This window comes from Artemia franciscana, chromosome 2 (genome assembly GCF_032884065.1).
Source record: "Artemia franciscana chromosome 2, ASM3288406v1, whole genome shotgun sequence".
NCBI classification, from domain to species: domain Eukaryota; kingdom Metazoa; phylum Arthropoda; class Branchiopoda; order Anostraca; family Artemiidae; genus Artemia; species Artemia franciscana.
This window is the reverse complement of record NC_088864.1, coordinates 55,975,168-55,993,219: the sequence shown is the minus strand read 5'-3', so window position 1 is coordinate 55,993,219 and position 18,052 is coordinate 55,975,168. Positions and strand designations below refer to the sequence as shown.

At 34.9% G+C, this 18,052-nt stretch overlaps 1 protein-coding gene across 3 annotated transcripts in view; it reads left to right on the top strand.

The window, feature by feature from the left end:
- The window catches only part of LOC136043800 (monocarboxylate transporter 12-like), a 257,201-nt gene that overhangs the window by 226,049 nt on the left and 13,100 nt on the right, over positions 1–18,052 (top strand). For all 3 annotated transcript variants that reach the window (XM_065728720.1, XM_065728718.1, XM_065728719.1), the window contains 2 exons: positions 11,578–11,763; positions 17,792–17,939. In XM_065728720.1, coding sequence (XP_065584792.1) covers positions 11,578–11,763; positions 17,792–17,939 — 334 coding nt within the window. The remainder of the gene's footprint in view (positions 1–11,577; positions 11,764–17,791; positions 17,940–18,052) is intronic.

Below are 18,052 nucleotides of genomic sequence, written 5' to 3'. Positions count from 1 at the left end.
CCCTATGACGTAGGTGTACTATATCGTTCCAGGTGTTCTATAGTATTGCGAATGTGTGGGTAATAACGTCTTGAGCGTGTACCCCTTGTGTGCGCGCCTGACAGCAGAGGGCTGTTACTACTCAGAACCACTTTTTCGACTTAGTATTTATTTTTGGCCTAGAATTGTTCTAGTAATTTCAAGATTTATGCACCATGGGTAGTTTTTAGAGCTGTTGCATCGATTGGTGACACCGGAAAATCTAAGCTTCCTTCACTTGAAATGAACCAATTAAGAATATATTTTATTTTTAAAATAATGTAGTTGGTCAGATATGGCTTTTTGGGGCAAATGGATTACATGCCCTGGCGGTAGAATATTTTAAGAGTGTGAAATTTCAAATTAAGAATCCATCGGTTATAATCATTTTTTAATTTTGGAAATTCTTTTCTTATAAAATATCGTAGAGGGCGCAGTTGGCAAGAAGTATAAACAAATTCTTTTGAAAATATTAAATAAAAAAAGGAATTTTTCAACTGAAAGCAACATTAAAACTTAAGACGAACAAAAATTAATACGTATGTGAGGGGGATCTCCTTCTCCTCAACATCTCGCTCTTCACGTTTATTATTGTTTTAATCAAAGAAACTTTGCGTTTCAAGAGTCGTTCTTAGAGAATTGAAACAAAATTCAAACTTTAGCGTAAAGAACGAGCGAGGTGTTGGGAGTGGACAGCTCCCGCATGTACATAATAATTTATGTTTGTTTTAAGTTCTAATGTTGCTCCTTACTTTTAATAAAAAAAAATTGTTTCTTTTATTTAATTTCTGATCGTTTTTAAATAATGCCAGAAAGTTTGGCTCCACCTCCAGGAAAAAATTTGCCTCGCCCACGGAAAGATCTTCTAGACAATTCAACCCCGATGAAATTTTATTCCTACAATTATCCTTAATATCTCCACTTGTAAAATTGGACCGGCAAAAAGAAAGTAAGGCAAGTAAAACGAATTTCGTATAGGGATTCTGGGAAATTCCCCCAGTGTAAAAATGTCCCCTGAAAATTTCGTTCCCGCAAAATTTCCCTCTTCAAGACAAATTTTTCTCGTGAAAAATACCCCCAGCAGAAGATTCATCCCTTCTTATTTGAAAAATGTATGCATACTTCCCATTAGCAAATATTATACGTAAATAATGGGCAAATTTTATAACTTGGACTTTTAACCAAGGGATGGGGTGAGGCCATGTTTTCTCCAAAGCCATAGTCATTGGGCCGTTCAACTATGCTGAAAAAGTAGCTATCTCAAAATTTTATCAGATGATTTTTATAAGAGGGGGTTTGGGAGGGGACATAGTTGCCCTCCAATCCTTTTAGGAGCCTAAAGGGTCACTAAGAATTCTAATTTTCGTTCGAATGACCCTCTTCCAATGCTCTAGGACATTGAGGCGCTGCGATCATCCCCAGAAAAAAATTAATAAACACGCATCCGTTATCTTTTTTCTGGCAAAATATTTAAAATTTAACGCTTTTGCAGGTATTAGCTAGAAACTTCTACAGTAGGGTTGTTTGATATTCTGAATAAAATAGCACTAGAACTTTTGATTTCTGCTTGAATGGGTGCTTTCCCTAAAATCTAGGACCCTTGGTTTGAAACGATCACTCCTGAAAAAACAAAAACAAAAATAAACGAACAAATGAACTCGCATCCGTTATCTTTATTCTGACAAAAAATACAAAATTCCACATTCTTGCAAATAGGAGTTTGAAACCTTTCGAAAGTCTGGAAAATTTTCTCAGGTTCGTAGCCTTTAATGGCTAGGATTAAACTTAATGAACTCTATACATTTGTAACCGGTATAATAAGTCGATTCTTTAGATATTAAATTAAAAAAAAAAACAAGTTTTCTTAACTGATAGTAAGGAGCGACATTAAAAATTAAAACGAACAGAAATTACTTCGTATATGAAAGGGTCTGCTTCCTCATCAACGCCCCGCTCTTTACACTAATGTTTTTTTTCTGTTTTAAAAACAAGAGTTGAGAGAAAGGGTCAAATTTTAGCGTAAAGAGCGGGGCATTGGTGAAGAAGCAGCCCCTTTCATACTTTAGTTTTTTACTGTTTTAAAAAGAAGAGTTGAGAGAAGGAGTCAAACTTTAGCGTAAAGAGCGAAGCGTTGATTTTTGAATTTAAAAAAGAGGGAATAGTTGTGGGAAAAAGTCAAAGTCATGGCCAATTGTAGAAAAAAGCCAAGACAGATTGTTGAATTAAGTGGGCAGCCCAGTCAAGGGTTAATTTTATCCCTTTGATTGCCGTTGTTACTGTCTGCCATTTATGCTACACCTTTCCGTGCATGTGTGTCCCTTCACAAATGCCAAACTAGAGTCGTACCTGTTGGAGGTTCTCGCTGGGGAACAGACGCAGGTTGACTACGGGTTAAATTACTTTAAATTACTTTCATATCCGAAGTAATTTCTGTTCGTTTTAAGTTTTAATGTTGCTCCTTACTTTCAGTTAAAAAAAAACTTGTTTTTTTTATTTAATTTCTGAACGTTTTTGAATCAATGCATGTTTTGATTTTGGCTCTCCGCAGAGGAATAATTAAGACGAAATTTGTATATTTATTTTTTTGGCTAAATGGCTTTCTCATAGTTTTGATCGAATGATTTTGAGAAAAAAAGAGCGGGGGAGGAAGCATAGTTGCCCTCAGAATTTTTGGTTACTTAAAAAGGCAAGTAGAACTTTGAATATTTTACGAATGTTTTTATTAGTAAAAGATATACGTAACTTATAAATTAGCTTACGTAACGAACTTTTTTATTCCCATGTTTTTATTACATATATGAGGGGGTTCACCACCTCGTCAGTATCTCGCTCTTTACACTAGAGCTTAAATTTTGTCCCAATTCATTAAGAATGACCCCTGAATCACAAAAGCCGTAGAATAAATAGTTGAAATTACTAAAAATATACTTTAGCGTAAAGAGCGAGGTATTAGGAGGAGATGAGCCCCTCATATGCGTAATAATCTCTGTTTGTTTTAAGTTTTAATGCTGCTCCTTACTCCCAGCTGAAAAAATTTCATATTTATTTTTTCATTGTTTTTTTTTTAATAATGCTAGAAGATTCTGCGCTCCCTTCATGGAAATTTTCTTCCCCAATGACAAATTCCTCGATGAAAAGTTCCCCAAACATATCCCCCTTTTCTACACCCGTCCCCCAACCAAAAAAATCCCGCTGAAAACGTCTGTACACTTCCCAATAACCATTACTATATGTAAGCACTGGTCAAAGTTTGTAACTTGTAGCCCCTCCCACGGGGACTGTGGGGGAGTAAGTCGTTCCCAAAGACATAGTTATAAGATTTTTCGGCTACGTTGAATAAAATGGCTATCTCAGAATTTTGATCTGTTGACTTTGGGAAAATAATTAGCGTGGGAGGGGGCCTAGGTGCCCTCCAATTTTTTTGGTCACTTAAAAAGGGCACTAGAACTTTTCATTTCCGTTGGAATGGGCTCTCTCGCAACATTATAGGATTACTGGGTCGATACGAATACCCATAGGGAAAAAAAAACAACAACAAAAAACAAACAAATAAACACGCATCCGTGATCTGCCTTCTGGCAAAAAATACAAAATTCCAGATTTTTGTAGATAGGAGCTTGAAACTTCTATAACAGAATTCTCTGATACGCTGAATCTGATGGTGTGATTTTCGTTAAGCTTCTATGACTTTTAGGGGGTGTTTCCCCCTATTATAAGGCAAATTTTCTCAGGCTCGTAACTTTTGATGGGTAAGACTAAACTTGATGAAACTTGTATATTTAAAATCAGCATTAAAATGCAATTCTTTTGCCGTAGCTATTGGTATCAAAATTCAATTTTTTTTTAGAGTTTTGGTTACTATTGAGCCGGGTCGCTCCTTACTACAGTTCGTTACCACGAACTGTTTGATATCTATCAGTATCAAGATTCCATTTTTTTTTAAATATATGTTTCTATTGAGCCGTGGCGCTCCTTACTTGAAGTTCAGTGCAAGGAAATTTTTGTAAAGTAAGTGCACCAAATATAATCAATTTCAATCTATTTTGTGTATTTGATATTTTTGTTTAATGTGTTTTGCATTGAGATTTCTTTTTTAATAAATGAAAGTTTCGTTAAAATTTGGCCTGAAAATTTTTAGAAGATAGGGGGGGGGGAGGGTGCTAATCAAGATTTTGCTTCGGTCGCAAAAGAGCCAAGAATCGCCATTACAATACGTGTTTAATTTATTTTTGACCTGGATAGTATGGGTACCACTTTCAAATCACACATATTTCCTACTTTTTTTCTAGTCTTCCTAATACCTATTGAATATTCTGTCGCATTTCTTACGTTTCCTACGTGGCTCAATACTTCCAAATAGTCTGTAATTTCGTTGATTACACAGTAAGAACTTTGAACAATAAGTCACAGCATAATATATAATAAGTCACGTTTTTTTTTATAATTTGCATGGATATGGGTTTCGCTTAGTTTTTTTTTAAATATTAATTTTACCAAAACTACGAAGTGATACGTATGGAGGTTTTTTGCTTATGTCAAGGATGGCATTATTATCTTGCTATGGGGAAGTGTATTAAAATAGTATAATCCGGAATTTTAAAATAATTGAAGGCCATATCATTCCAATACCAGTTTGGAGGAATAAAATGGGCCAGGATACATGCACTCTGATTAACAAATTGTTGATATTGCTCTTGATTAGTTTGAAATAAACCGTTAAACATTGAATAACCTGCCAATATTTTCTTGCAACAAATCCCCAGTATCCTATATTTCCGAAATAAAGTTAACCATGTATGTTACTTTGGCTTTCTAATGACATTAACTCTGTTTCTTAGCTACAGGAAAAAATCTATATTAGTCTTATTTCAATTGGGTTTAAGGTCTGAGCTACTGGATGGATTTCGTTTTTTTAAAGGGGGGGGGGGAGGTTATGCATACCTTTTTTCAAAGAGGGACAAATATTTTGTTTGTTTGGTTAAACTATGTTCTGTCAGTTTAAGGTAATTTAGTATTTTCAATGAAGTGAATTCTTTTCTCTCTTCTGATAGTTTTTGCCTTTTCTGTTGCACTTTTGTTTCCTCTTATCTTTCTTACTGTTGTTGTGTTTGGGCTAAAACTAATGAATCTCTTATATCTTCTCTTTCACGTACTGGTGATCTCTCGAGTTCTACATTAGCTTACTTGGAATACAAGTAAACCTGCTCACAGAATTTCATATTTACCTTACCTTTTTTTCGATTTTTTTCGAAATTGTTTCTGGGGACTTAAGGGTCATCCACTTTGGCTCTAGATTTGACAACAATGCGTTCTTTGTCATGATGGAAATCCATCCTTTCCAACATTAGTCTATATCGGTTTTGATAAACATGCTGAGAGTTTTGTCATATTTTTTTTTTTTTTTTACAGTACATTTTCATTTACATCCTTTTTATTTGTAAGTACCTTCTTCTGTTTTTGAATTTCTTATTCGGATCCTGCCATACCCTTTTACGGTTTCAGCAAATTCATCTTTCTTCTTACTCCCCTCTCTGTCTCTCACTCTCTTTCTTCCCTCCTCTCTCCTTCTTTTTTCCCTTTCTCTCTCTCACTTTGAGAGAGTGATAGATAGCGCTTTACTCAAAACACAAAAATCGACGCTGCAGTTGACCGCCTTCAGTACAGTTGGTCATGCTACAGTACACCCACACCAGGGATACAAGTTTAGCCTTAAACGAAAAACGAAGTTTCAGATCCACCTTACTCTTTTTCCTAATTTAAAAAAAAAAAATTTCGGGTTATTAGGGGGACATCCCATTGGCTTTAAAGTTGCCAACAATGTGTTACTCGTCATGATGGAAATCTAGCATTAGCCTAAATTGCTTTTTGATGGTTTTTTTTTACGAATGGGCCGAGAGTTTTGTCATGATTTTCATGTTTTCTTTTTACATTATATTTTGATTTACATTCTCTCTTTGTATGCCCCTTCTCCTGTTTTTCAATAACTTGCTCGTTTCTTACGATATCCTAATTCATTTTGTTTTCCTCTCTCATTTTCAGCAATTCATCTTTCTTTCTTCCACTTTTTCTTTGTTTTTCTCTCTCTACCCCCTTCTCTCTTAGTGCTTCTGCTCCCTCATCACCCTTTCTTTCTCTCCTCCTCCTCCTCCCCTGAGTATTAGTCATGTTTTTCTGCAAATGCTCACCAGCAAGCTTGTAGGATGCTAGATTGCCGTATCTGAATTATATTATTATATAATAATTATATAATAATTACATAATAATTACATAATAATTATATAATAATTATATAATAATTATATATATTATTATATAATATAATAATTATATTATTATAATGCTGATTACTGAACACTATTACTGATACAACACTACCAATGTAATACTGAACTACAGTATACAACAACAAACTGTTTAATTGACTGATGCAATCCTCCATAACATTACGTAAGTATAATTGTGCTAAGCTCAGGGGTGAGTCTCCAGGATTTTAATTGGGGGTGCGGGGAAAAAGGGGCTCATATCCGGATAGTCAAAGGGCATGGGATATATAATAATTTGTTCTCCATATTATTGAGGGCAACTGACCCCTTACCCCCAAAGACACCCCAGGCTAAAATATATTGCGAAAGAAAATAACAGGAGCCATGATCATTGATTATTTTATGTACCCATTTCAAAGCTAAAAAAGTAAACGCATCTTTTATTTCATTATTTACATGTTAAAGGGGTGTGCCTTCATTTTCCCGGTTAATAGAACAACCAGGAACAGAGCTATCTTAGCTTGAGCAGCAGATACACTATATAAATTTAATGTGTCAGGACATACATCTCCTCAGCAGGGTTGCCAGCTCTAGTGATTTAGTGCTAAGTCTAGTGATTTTTTTTCTATCTTGCCTTAAAAAAAACACTAATCAGCAATTAAATAACTAGATTATTGAAGGTAATCACTAAATAAACCACAAAATCACTTAAATTTAGTTATTTTTTTTACCGGGCGGCAACCCTGTGCTATTCTACCCAGTGACCTTTATTCAAGCATTGAGAATTGGTGGACAAGATGATTAAGTTTACTGCTACTTTAAGCACAGAATATAATAGCTCTTACCTCATTTTGGCGGTAATTTTGGGGAAATTATATCAAAAAGATGACAACGACAATTGCGCACTCAGACAATCTAATGGCCGTTACTTCCGATTTATTTCATAATTACATTCTTATTGCCCAAGCAACCACTTATTTTTTAAATTTGAAGTCACTAAATATAATGTTTTCCGTATCAAGACAACTCGCATTGTCAACCTGTATGTGGGTTGTATTTTGTGAACCTCAAAATCGAAGGGTTTGTACAAGTTTCTTTTTGTTTGTCTTTGTAAAAATCACAACCAGTTTTCTTAATCATTTTTTTTTCTGGTCTTAATATTGTTTATATTATTTCCTATTAATAACAAGATATTACGAATGTTATCTATTGCTAAAAATATTTATTATAAAAAAGCCGCTATTATTTAGTAAATCCTGGCAAAAAAAACAGGTTAAAGCTATGAAATTTATTTAAGAAAAACGTAGTAAAACTAAAAAAAAAATACACTTTTGAAAATTAACTAGGTTGACTTCTCGGAAGTGGAACCTAAAAGAAAATTCCTACTCCTTGTGTATGTTTGACGAGTTAAGTCACACGATATAACTCTTGTGAAAAATTTCTAATGAAGAACTTAATAAATCTGTTGCGGTCTCTGCCCTTCCCAAATTCTCGAACTCTTGGCAGATAATATTTGTGGGATCAAATAGTTCGTGGTAACGAACTATAGTAACCTAAATTCTAAAAAACGGAATTTTGGTACAATAGTTGCATCAAAAGAATTATATTTTTATGCTGATTTTAATTATGTAAGTTTCATCAAGTTTAGTTTTAACCATAAAAAGTTACGAGCCTGAGAAAATTTGCCTTAGTTTAGAAAATAGGAGGAAACTATCCCTAATAGTCAAAGAATCTTAACAAAAATTACACCATCAGATTCAGCTCATCAGAGAACCCCACTGCAGAAGTTGAAGCTCCTATCTACAAAAATGTGGAATATTGTATTTTTGCCAGAAGACAGATCATGTTTATTTCTTTTTTTGTTTGTTTTTCCCCCAGGGGTGATCGTATCGACCCAGTGGTCCTAGAATGTCGCCAGAGGGCTCATTACAAAGGAAATCATAAGTTCCAGTTCCCTTTTAGGTCAGCCGAAAATTGGAGGCCACAAAGGCCCCCTCCCACGCTCATTTTTTCCCGAAGTCACTGGATCAAAATTTTGAGACAGGAATTTTGTTCAGCATAGTCGAAAAACTTAATAGTTTTTTTTGTGTACAAATTAATCCCCAACAGTCCCCGGGGGAGGGGCTGCAAGTTACAAACTTTGACCATTGTTTACATATAGTAATGGCTATTGGGAAGTGTAAAGACGTTTTCAGGGGAACTTATCTTTCCATGGAGGAACTTATCACGAGGAAGAGAATTTTCATGAAGGGGGTGGAGGATTTTCTAGCATTATTAAAAAACAAAAACAATGAGACAATAAATAAATAAATGTTTTTCTCACCCGGAAGAAAGGAGCAGCACTAAAACTTAAAACCAAACTTAGATTCTTACGTATATAAGGTTGTTCGTCTCCCCCTCAATACCTTGTTCTTTGCGCTAAAGTATTTTCAGTAATTTCAACTATTTATTCTACGGCCTTTGTGATTCGGGGGTCATTCTTAAAGAATTTGACAAATTTAAAGCTTTAGTGTAAAGAGCGAGGTATTGGCGAGGGGGTGAACCCCTCATATCTGCAATGAAAACACATAACATAGAAGTTCCTTACGTAAGTTAATTCTTAAGTTACGTATATTTATTACTTATAAAAACGTTCGTAGAAAGAAAAATAAAAGTTCTAGTTGCCTTTTAAGCAACCAAAAATTAAAGGGCAACTAGGCCTCCTCCCCCACCTCTTTTTTATCAAAATCGTCCAATCAAAACTATGAGAAAGCCATTTAGCCCCCCAAAAGATATGCAAATTTTGTTTTAATTATTCATGTGCGGTGAGCCAAAATCAAAACATGCATTAATTCAAAAAAATTCAGAAATTAAATTAAAAAAGAAAAGTTTTTTTAACTGCAAGTAAGGAGCGACATTAAAACTTAAAACGAACAGAAATTATTCCGTATATGAAAATGATAGGCCCCTCCTCAACGCCTCGCTCTTTACGCTAAAGTTTTTTATTGTTTTAAATAATAGAGTTATGAGGAAGAGTCAAACTCTAGTGTAAAGAGCGGGGCGTTGAGGAGTGGATAACCCCTTACATATACGGAATAATTTCTGTTCCTTTTAAGTTTTAATGTTGCTCCTTATTTGCAGTTAAAAAACTTGTTTTTTTTTAATTTAATTCTTAAAAGAGTCGTCATTCTTTTTTAGTCCCTTTTCTTACTTTCTATTTTTCTAATCAAACTTGCCTAAGAAAACGAAAAATTGCAATTATTTTGAAATATATTAAGGTAAGAATTAGCCGTTAAAATCAATTTCTTGAACATTTTGAAAAAAATTACATACTTTGTCATGCCGGAAGTCAAGTCTATGTTGTCTATAGTCTTGTAACAATTTTTTTTTATATTAAAAAAAACAAGAACTAAAAATAAGATTCTCTTCTCAAACTCCTTAATAAATTTAAATGTCCCACATCGTATTGTTTGAGGAATTTTCTCTCTTTTGTATGTCCTACCCTGGAATACGGTTGTCCTGTTTGACATCCTGGCATCTCCAATGAATTGTCGGACAGAATATAAGCAGTTCAAAAAAGGTGCCTAAGAATCATCTTTAATGAGGGTAAAGTGCTTACATTTCCCTTCTTCAGAGAGCAAATCTAGTCACCCTTAAGGAAGGGAGAGCACAAATTTCCTTGCATTTTGCCCACAATGCCGCGCATAACTCTCGTACTACTTCTCTTTTCCCTAGTTCTCTTTTTCCTGGTTATTACCCCGAACTCGCCCCTAACGTTCTGTTTCAACAACAATCCCCCTTCTTACCCCAATAAGAGTTTGTATTGAAAGATATAGAAGAACATTCATCCCTCACTTAGTCGAGATTTTAAATCAATAACCCTTCCCCCTTTTCACTCCACTTTTATCTTATATTTTGACGTTTATTTTGCAATTGCAAACTTTGTAATTCTTGCTAGCAAGACTTTTGTTTAAATCTGTTTTCCCTGTTTTAATTTTACGTATTTTTATCATTTGACTTTTTATTGATTGCAATTTTAAGATTTTGTACTGACACTAAAGTGCGAATTTGGTCCTTTAGGGCTTGAGATACCCGCTTTTCCGGAATAAATCTTATTTTATATCTTATCTTAAGACCGTAGTTGTTGCATGTATGTCGCTTTAAAACTTTCAATTTCGATTAGTTCTATCGTCAAAAAAACGAAATAGACTGCAAAAATCATTTTCTGTCATATTTTACGAAAAATCATTGAATATTATTTTGTCACATATAAGACAAAGTATCTTAACGTAATAATTTCCTGGGGAAGTGGGTTTTAGCATTTTAATATAGTTCACCCCCAGGGGCCTGAATTCATTTTGTGATTAAAGTTGCTGAGGAAAAAAACCCAGCAAAATCATATTTATTTTGAAGCACTTTCAAGTAAAAGTTAGGCGTTAAATTCTTTTTTTTAATACGATGGAACCATCGGTTTTTTTTTTACCAGGGCACAAATCAACGCCCATATTCTTGTAGCAAACTCGTTTAGTGAAAAAAGAACTAAAACAATACTGATATTGTTGCTTAAATATGCAGCTTTAGAGCCTTTAATTTTGAGTAATTCCTTTCTCAAAAACCAAAAGAGACCCTGAAATCATAAAATACCATTTTTTATCACATTTCAGGCAAAACCCATCAAATACAATTTTGTGTCGTCCATACGGCTAAACATCTAAACATAATAAGTTACTGGGGAAGTGGAATTTAACACTTTGATAGTTCAACCCCGGGGGCATCAATATATGAAAATCTATAGGGCAAAATGTGTTTTTTCAAATCTAGGGGAGGGGCAATGTTTTTCATTTTTTCCATGAGAATGCCAAACGCTTGATATTTCCCAATTAGAATACCAAAACAGGTATCTTTCAAAAGCAGAGGAGAATACAAATGGGCAATTGCCCCCTCCCCCAAACTGGCATTCCTGTCCACATCGTTCATGCTTCAATATTTATTTCTGTTGCAATACTTGTATTCAATCCATACATTTATAAAGATGTTAAAATTGAGTAATGACGACGGTATAAAATTGTACATAGTCATATTTATACGGTATAAATTGCCAAGAATGAATCGACAGTTTTTGTCATTATTTTGCTTTATATAAACATGTCAAAAATGAGACATATTTGCTGGTCAGTTTTCATGGAGGCTATTCAGTATAATCTCTCAGGCGCCTTTCTTCTCAAGTGAAAAGAATCTATAAACATTCAAAGCTCTTTTATTCATCTGAAAGAAGCCCTTGAATAGAATTTTATTTATGAACGTTTCAATATTACAGCTCTCCTTGGCTCCTTATCCCTGGCTGTTCCTTTGTTATTATCGCCGTTGACCATTGCCCTCTGCAGAAGAAAATCCACTCGTCTTGCAGCGGTTCTAGGTGGTTTGATAGCTGCCTTAGGCTGCCTCTTTTCTTCATTTGCATCACAGTTTTTGCAACTGTTTCTAAGCTACGGAATAATTTTTGGTAAGTGCTTTTTATTGTTGTGGTCTAACAAAGGCTGTGCTTTATAGAAAATGAAAGTCAATGGATGCATATGTTGTCCTCAGAAATTGTATGATTATTGTCAGATCAGAGTTTTTATTCAGAACGTAATTTATTAATAACTTATATATAATCGTGAGAAATAAAATATGTAGAGTTCATGTATATCATACCACATATTGGAAAATGAATATTACCGAATAGGAAACTATGCCTGAAGTTGAACCAATCCCGTTTTTTGGTCAATCAATCTTCTAATATCTTAAATCTTCTGACAAGAAAAAACAATAGTTAAGAGCTCATATGGCACTTGTGACGAGGTTGGAAGAGCCAAGAGCTCATATGGTATGAGCTATAGCAAAATTCTAAGAATCAATAGATTGCTTTAAAAGGAAAATCAGAGGCTTAATGCTGGTCGGGATTTAAAATAAGAGCTCTGAGTCACGAGGCCCTTCTAAATATCAAAATTCATTAAGATCCGATCACCCACTCGTAAGTTAAAAATACCTCAATTTTCTAATTTTTCCTCTCCCTTCAGCTTCCCAGATGGTCGAATCGGGGAAAACGACTTTATCAAGTCAATTTGTGCAGCTCCCTGACGCGCTTACCAATTTTCATCGTCCTAGCACGTCCAGAAGCACCAAACTCGCCAAAGCACTGAACCCCACCATCTAACTCCACCAAAGAGAACGGCTCCAGTCCGGTTACGTCAATCACGTATCTACGCCATTTATAAGCGTGTTCCTAGATTTCCGGTTTCCTCCTCCAACTCCCCCCAGTGTCAAGATACCTGGTCGGAATTTGAAATGAGAGCTCTGAGACATGAGTGCCTTCTAAATATAAAATTTCATTATGATCGGGTCACCCATTCTTAAGTTAAAAATACCGCAATTTTTCTGATTTTTCCAAATTAACAACCCGCAGCTCCCTCAAAGAGAACGGATCCGTACCGATTATGTCAATCTCGTATCTATAATTTGTGCTTATTCTTCCCATCAAGTTTCATCCTGATCTCTCTACTCTAAGGATTTTCCAAGATTTTTGAGGTTTAATGTTGCTCTTTACTTTCATAATAACATCGTAGACTTTGTACCTCCCCTATCATGTGAAAAAATAACCTATAAAACAATCCTAACTAGCCAAAGTATTTCGAGTTCTATACAAATTTCACTGTCTTAGGTAAATTCCCGGTTGTTTTACAATCTTTCGGATGTAAGGGATTTAAATTTCTACAATTGGGTTCAATGATTGTTTTATAGTTTGGGAGGAAGGGAGATACCTCAAAGGATGCATTTTAATACCAAAACATCCCACCTCTCATTGATCATTCAGATAAGTTTAATTAAAGAAATTTTTTAAGTGAATATAAAAAGCAACCTTAAAACTCAAAATGAACAGAAATTATTCCATTTATTTAGGGTCGTCTCTCCTCAATACCTTGCTCATTACACTAAGGCTTTGCACAGTGTTTCAGTAGCCTTTCTTTTTTGGGACAAACAGTCAAACTTTAGTGTAAAGAGCTATTGATGGGTATTGACTAGGTATTGAGGAGGGGTCAACCCTTCATATATGGAGTAATTTCTTTTCATTTTGATTTATAATACTGCTCCTTACTTTCAGTTAAAGACACTTGTTTTTTATATTTAATTTTTGTATGTTTTTCAAATGATGCCAGTAAATCTACCTCACCCTCCATGGAATATACCCCCTCCAAGGGGAACTCCTCCATGGAAGTGTTATCTAAAGTAAAGTGCACTCCCCATCAACGGAAACTCCTTTATGGAAATCTCATCCAATGTAAATTGCACCTCCGTAGAATTTCTTGCGAACGACTCAGCATAAAAAATTATCCTTATTACACTTTCATTTGAAAAAAAAAACTAAATTTCTAATTAGTATCTCGATCACTCTGGACATGCCCCCTTTCGTGTGTTTTTTCCCAGAAATCAAAACACGTGGAAAATAGCTTTCGGATAATTCCCTTGGAACTTCTCCACCAGCAAAATTGAGTTGGCAAAGATAATGAGTTGGATCTCCAAGGAAGATTCTTCCTATGGAAATCCACCCCAAGCACAAAATCCCCCTGAAAAATGTCTGTATTCTTCCCAATAACGAATACTGTACGTAAATAATGGTCAAATTTCATATTTTACTGGCCTCTCTCCACGGACTATAGTGAGGGGTGGTCATTTTACCCCTGGAGGCATACTTATTTGGTCTTTCAATTATACTTAACAAAATGGCTATCTCAAAATTTGTTGGAAAGCTTGGGAGTAAAAAGGGGCAAGGGAGGGGTGCCAGTCACCCTCCAATCTTATTGGTCACTTAAGAAGGGAACTCGTGCTTTTAATTTCCGTTCGAATGCTGTGTCTCTATCTTCTCAGACTATTATTTCGATACGATCACCCCTGAAAAAAAAAACAAAAAGCAACAACAAATAAACACACACTATTACCAAGAGATTGTACGTTTTTTATGTTTTAAAATAGCCTTTCGTCAGCTTTTCCAACTGTTGACGCATTTAGGGTCCTCTATCAATATTTGCCAAGATTGCTTTGGGGGTTCCCTGTGGTGCTGGAAAAAATCGCTAATGAGCTCTTTGTATATCAGACGGTCAGGCAACGCCGAGAATTGTAAAATGTTTTTTTTTTTTTTTAGATGTTGAATCTTCTTAAGCCAAAAAAAATAAAAAAATCTGAGCAGAATGAGGTAAGATCAGAGAAGTAAAATCTTAGAAAAAAACTTTCTAAGATTAGCCAAAAACGAGACCATTGTTTGTGTGTTGCGTTATGTACACATTTAGAGCCACATATCCATCAACTGAGAAGATACCAGGTAAAAAAAAAAATATTGAAATTAACGAAACCACACAGCCACCACACATCTAGCAGGAAAAGCGGAAGTAAGAGTGTATCACACCAGAAAAAAAAATCACAAGATAAGGCTAAGAAATGTAAATTACAAATAAGTAACTATAAATAAATTCATCAGAATTCTGGTATTTTGTAAGAGGGGGGAGCATTTAACTTAAGTGAAATGGTTTTTAGAAACCGTTTGAGCAGGTTGGATAACCTGTTCAAAGCTTGTTCAACATTTGATATTTACCATGAGGGTAGTTAGCATAGGTTGAATGACTGCAAAGAATGTTGCAACCAAAAAAATCTTATAGCATTCAGTTTTGTTTAATAAAGTCAAAATAGGATTTTTTCCATCATGTGATGATGAAATGATCATCTTGTAAATTTTCGTACATTATTAGAGACGTCGCGAACTAAAGAATGATGAGTCCATGTTCCTTCGTTAATCACATCTTCTTGTGTTTTGAGGCTGTGATCATTTGACAGCTAATAAGCAAAGGTGTGTCGGGTTAGTTGAAGCACTAAAGTTCGTTCATTATTTATAATTTCGGCAGGTGCGCTATTGTAAACTACTGATTCTTCAATACCAATCTTTGGAATACCATCAAAATAAAGACCTTTCTTCTGCAATATATACAGATCTTCTCCATCATGTCTAAAAGTCATATCTGAAATGGTCATACTTCTACTATCACTTCCAGAGCCAAGCTCAAAAGAAGGATCACCAGGACAATGGAGATCAGATATATCAAATTATATATTTACCAAACCAATTGGCAAATAAAGCACAAATGAGGAATCAGCAGGGTAGTGGAGCTCAGAAAGATCAAAAAATATATTTGCCTAACCTATTGGCAAAGTATAATTGGCGAACCAAGCTCAAAAGAGGAATCACCATGGTAATGGAGACGCTAAAGATTAAAGTATGTATTTGACCAGAATTTCCAATGTAGAATTGCCAAAACCATGTCTCAAAAGAAGTATCAGCAGGGCAATCGAGATTAAAAATTTTTTGTTCAGTTGATTTCCCTTTGAGAAGAGGCTTAGTAAGCAGTTTTTTTTCGCAACTTTCTCAGAATTGTGAAAATTATAGATGTTGTCTTTATTTCCGCCACGAACAGATGTAAAAATCACCAGTGTTAACATAACTATTAGTAAGGTGCTCATAACGCTAAGCCAGCTGGATGTCACCAAAACTTCAGGACCTGACATGATTCTCAATCTCACCCTTAAGAGATGATCCCCTGAACTTGGTGGTCCTCTCGCCTCTCTGAATAGAAAATGTTTTGCAGCGGGATCATTCACCAAAGCCTGGAAAATAGTTCTTGTGGTCACTGTTCCAAAGACAGAGTCTTACCTTATTAATGTAGGATCGTATCGTCCAATAGTCTGCTGTCCTGCGTAGGTAAATTTCATGAAAGCGTCATTAATAAGACCCTTTACCAATACCTTAATCTGTTGTTGGCAGACATTACCAATCACATCTGTTGTTGGCAGACATGCAATACGGTTTTCACAGAAAACGGTCTGCATTAGACTGTCTCATTGCACAGTATCAAGATTGGGTTGAGCTCCTTTCTCAGGGGCACGATATTTGCATTCTCTCCTTTGACATCGCAAAAGCCTTTGATCGTGTACGGCATAAGGGACTTCTTTACAAACTGATAGCCTATGGAATTGATGGTCGACTATTTGAGGTGCTTGCTTACTTTCTTCGTCAACGATCATTGCAAATAATCCACGACGGCTTCATATCAAAAGAACGCTCGGTGTTATTAGGAGTACCCCAAGGAAGTATTCTTGGACCAACGCTTTTCTTGATGTTCATAAACAACCTAGGGGACAACCTTGTGAAGAAACCTCACTCCTTTGCTCATTTGCTGAGTTTTTTCTTTTTTCTTAAGAGACGCAAAAAAAAATAGTTCGAAGTTTAGGTGGGACATTGTGATAGATATGAGAAATGACATGGATATATAGATATAGATGATAAATAGATCATTAATACATATAGATACTATATAAGAGTTAAAGCGGGAAAATAGATGAGATAGATGAAGAGCCGCTTACTTTTCAGTCCATTCTGGTATTTTTCTTTCATATACAAAGTGACAAAGAACTTTATATATAGAAAGGAGGTAAGGAGGAAACTACCTACACTGATTTTTTGTATTAAGCTGCTTTTTGTCGAATAGATGGTTATAGAAATCTATGAGATATATCATTGATTGGGTGTCCTCATTTCATCAGATCTCAGTCTTTATAGGATTTTCATTCAAAATAAACAAATGCTTAAAACAATTCGCCTCCAGGGGGTAAGCAATCCGCATAGCTTCCGGCACAAGGGACCAAATATAAATGGTGCATTCTTCTCAGATACATTTTAATGGAAAAGTTTATTTTTTTATACTTTTTTCAAAAGCCAAAATTATGAAAGAATTTAAATATATATGATTTGAGGCATAACTGGGGCCCGCTATCCCGCCAATCCACCTCTTTTATTGCCAAGTTTTCAGAAAAAAGGTATGCATGCTACACATTGTTAATCATACGAGGACTTTGAAGCGTGACAGGAGGAAAAGAGTGAAATTATGGTTACTCTGACTCCTTCCTCCCCTTTCCTTCTATCTGCTCCCCTTTTCCTTCTATCTTTTATATATTTTCACTTTTTACATTAATAAATAAAAAAATATTAAAACTTTAAGAAATAAATATCAGTGTATGCATATGAAACAGACAATCCATGGTAGTTTCTTTTCTTACTGCCCCTGTCCTGAGAACTGTGGGGAGATTGACATCCCCAAAGACATAATTATTGGACCTATTAACAATACTAAACAAAGTTTCTAGATATTATGAGGCTTAATATATGAACAATTATTCAAATAATTTTTAGATTCTAAATGCTAAACCTTAATTCTAAGATTCTAAATACTAGCTGATATAAATTTTCGATTGCTAGTTGTACCAAACAATTTTCCATGTAACAAACTAATTGATTCCATTAAATTACTTTAATTAATTCATTTAAGCTATACCAGTTATTAATCAAAAGTGATTAACCCCTTGGTTTTCTAAAAAAAAAAAAAATTTGTTTTGTCATCTCATAGCACAAACTATTAGATAATAGCTAAATAAACCTTTTTTCTCATTAGGTACTGGGGTCGGCCTAACTAGAGATACAGCAACTTTAATGGTGGGTCAGTATTTCAAGAGGAGACGCGAAATGGTAGAGATCATCCTCATGAGCGGCAGTGGCGTCGGTATTGCGGCAATGTCTGCCATAGTTCAGGGCACGCTAAGGTAATATGTCCATTCTTTTTTACCGCTATGAAAATCTTATTTGTGATTGAATTAATTTAAAATCTACATAATATAATTTATATAACAAACTATTCTTTTAATATAAAATTGCT